We start from the raw sequence: 3,358 nt of genomic DNA on the forward strand, positions 1-3,358 counted from the left end.
CAAAAGCGGAGAAACTCTTGACGACGGGAATGGGGCTAATTCAGAGAATTGCGAGCAAGAAAAGGGGAATGTTTGTGGAGATGACTTGGCAGTGGATGATAGAGAGAATAAGGAAGGCAAAGTCGAAGAAGGAGGCGCAGTAAAAACGGCGCCAGATAATCTGCCTCAACAAATCTTTCTCATAGAAGATACGAGAACGCTAAGTGTTGAACAGGTCTCAGTGGAGAATGGAAATAATAGAGGAGCTCACGAAGATGTTGCTGCAGAAGATGAAGGCGATGATAGCGATTACGACTACAATGGCTGGCATGATTATTGTAGAAACGATTGCGTGACGGACGACGACGACGATTTTGTAGAAGGTCCAGGCAAAGGAAGAAGTGGTGGACAGTCTGGTGGGAAGGGTATTCGGCGTCCTGGCGGTATTGGTGGCACATGGGCTGCAAAATCGGCGTATGGTAAGAAGCAACGATCACGTGGAGATGGATATATATCCAAAAATAACGATTCTTCTGTGGAAATCACCGATCTAGCAAGAGATCTTGGATCACCCTCTAGATTGGACACAAAAGTAACAGAGACCGAGGTAGGTGTTGATGTTGTTCTTGTGACGCCCCCTCAATCTAAAAACAAACACACCCGGGTGACTGAAGATAATGATGATCATGCTGTTGTTGACACTCCTATTCCCCAGCCGGCCGCATTTCAGGGTGAAGAAGTATTGACGAAAGCCGGAGATAATGTGGTGGTACTCCTACAGACGTTGGTTGTGCGCCCAATCAAGCAACAGAGGCCGTTGAAAGTGGTGACATATGTCTCGAAACTCCCCCAAAACAATATAACACGCACAACCGTGAGCTCGAAGATGAGGACGATGTTGATCCTCCTGTCACCGCAACTAGACAAGTTCAGGGTGGAGAAGCATTCATGAAAGGCATACAAGTACCAGATATGTATGGATATAATGATATAGATGGTGTGTATAATGAAATGGATGGAAGCAGCTGCAACCCTCTTGACATTGACTTCAGCAAGGAGGACTCTGACATATACGTGGGAAGGACGTTCAAGCACAAAGCGGAGTGCAAGTTGACGTTGGCTATCTACGCAATTGCTAAGGTGTGCACGTTTAAGCTCAGGCATTGCAAACGCCGACTGACGGCGAAATGCTACGAAAAAGAATGCAAGTGGAGAGTAGTGGCTGTTCAACTCGGTGATTCTCCAACTTATCTGGTTAAAAAGGCAATTCTGAATCATGTATGCGTAGCCGACGTTAGAGGGAAGTATAAAAAACATGGTACAGCCAAAGTGCTTGCAGCTCTATTGCGTTCAAAATACGAGAGGCTCTACTCTGGGCCGCGTGCTATGGAACTTCCGGAAATGTTGCGAACAGAATTCAACTATACATGCTCATACTGGAAAGCTTGGAAAGCGAAAGAACTAGCGATTGCATCTGCGCAAGGAACAGAGGAGGATTCATACAAGATGCTACCACAGTACTTCCATGTACTCAAGCTAGCAAATCTTGGAACAATCACCGATATTAAAACAGAAAAAGACAAAGAAGGAAAAACAAGGTTTAAGTATGCGTTCATGTCCCTGAAAGCATGCATCGATGGATGGAAGTACCTGAGAAGGTGCTAGTGGTGGACGGCACCCACATGTTTGGAAAGTACAAAGGTGTTTTGCTAAGTGCCAGCGGACAAGATGCTAACAGCCGCGTATTCCCGATTGCTTTCGCAGTAGTGGAAAGCGAGAACACATAATCTTGGACATGGTTTTTCGAGAGGTTATCTACTATTGTAGAGGATGCTTCTGAATTAAGTATAATATCAGATAGATGCGCAGCAATTTTCGCAGCGAAAGATAAATGGTACCCACGTGCACACCATGGTATTTGTCTCGTACACCTCCAGCGTAACGTTAATGATAAGTTTAAGGGGCTGCAACAGAAAGCAATGGTTGGCAGAGCTGGGGATGCGTTCAGAGTTTCAGAGTTTAAGGAGATAATGGAGCTTATTAAACTGACGGATTGGAGATGCTGGGATTATTTGGAGAAGATCGACAAGAAGCTATGGACACGTTCACATTTCAAAGGGGAGAGATTTAACGTGATGACTTCTAACGCTGCTGAATCGTTGAATAATGCTCTTCTGCCCGCTCGTGATAGTCCTATAATGGCATTGTTCGAGTTTATTCGCCGGAAGCTGTGTACATGGTATTTAAGAAGACGCACCGAGATCAGTAAGATGAAGGGAAATGTTCCAGATAATATTCAAAAGATACTGGTCGAACAGCTGGTGCTGTCAACGGGCCTTCTAGTTATGCCATGTTCGACTTGGTTATTCGAAGTTACGCACAGGCCAACTAATTTTGGTTTCACGGTTGATCTGGATAAACGAACTTGCACTTGCCTCGAATTCCAAAATCTTGGTTTGCCATGCCGATATGCCATTGCTGCTGCTTCTTGTCGTAATATGCAGTACCCCATGTTTGTTTGCAAACACCATCTCAAAGAGACATGGGCTGAAACAGTTAGGGGTATCATACTTCCGGTTCCGGATCCAAAGGATGTTGAAGTGCCAGCCGAAATACTAACGGTTGATCTTTATCCACCAACGACCAAACGAACGAAGGGAAGACCAGGAATCAAACGTAAACTGTCAGCAGGAGAGATACCGGTAAGACTGTGGTGTTGACTTTGAACAATAATTTCAGTAACGTATAGTAAATTCTCCAATTATACCAACTTTATTGTTTACATCAGGGGGGGAGCAAAAAACATAAGCCGAACAAGTGCTCAAACTGTTTTAAGGAAGGTCACAAGAAGACCACTTTCAAGGAAGTTAAGCCCTGAATAGAGGATCTAGAAAGTCGGTATTTTGATAAAAACGACCAACCTCATTTTGGAATGTATTTTTATTGTAGATCACCGATGAACCTGTGTTTGATTGGATATGGTGTACGGAACTAGTGTTGAGGTGTACGGGCTTTTCGTACTAAATATATTATGATTGTAGCACATATTTGTTGTACACCTATAGTTGATAAATAGATGCATAACATTAATAAAAAAAGTAGATATTATATTCGAATAATGTCACAAGAAGATCACTTGCAAGGAAGTTAAGCCCTGAATAGAGGATGTAGAAAGTCTGTATTTTGATAAAAACGACCAACCTCATTTTGGAATGTATTGTATTGTAGAACACCGATGAACCTGTGTTTGTTTGGATATGGTGTACGGAACTAGTGTTGAGGTGTACGAGATTTTTGTACTAAATATATTATGGTTGTAGCACATGTTTGTTGTACACCTATAGTTGATAAATAGATGCATAACACTAATAACAAAAGT

The 3,358-nt window shown here is 43.0% G+C and overlaps 1 protein-coding gene across 1 annotated transcript; it reads left to right on the plus strand.

The window, feature by feature from the left end:
* Positions 1 to 1,958: 1,958 nt before the first annotated feature.
* On the plus strand, positions 1,959 to 2,699 carry LOC103874530. Its single transcript, XM_033275550.1, has one exon. It carries the CDS (start codon positions 1,959 to 1,961, stop codon positions 2,697 to 2,699), a length of 741 nt encoding a protein of 246 aa, XP_033131441.1.
* Positions 2,700 to 3,358: the final 659 nt, after the last annotated feature.

This window comes from Brassica rapa, chromosome A01 (genome assembly GCF_000309985.2).
Source record: "Brassica rapa cultivar Chiifu-401-42 chromosome A01, CAAS_Brap_v3.01, whole genome shotgun sequence".
Lineage (NCBI taxonomy): Eukaryota > Viridiplantae > Streptophyta > Magnoliopsida > Brassicales > Brassicaceae > Brassica > Brassica rapa.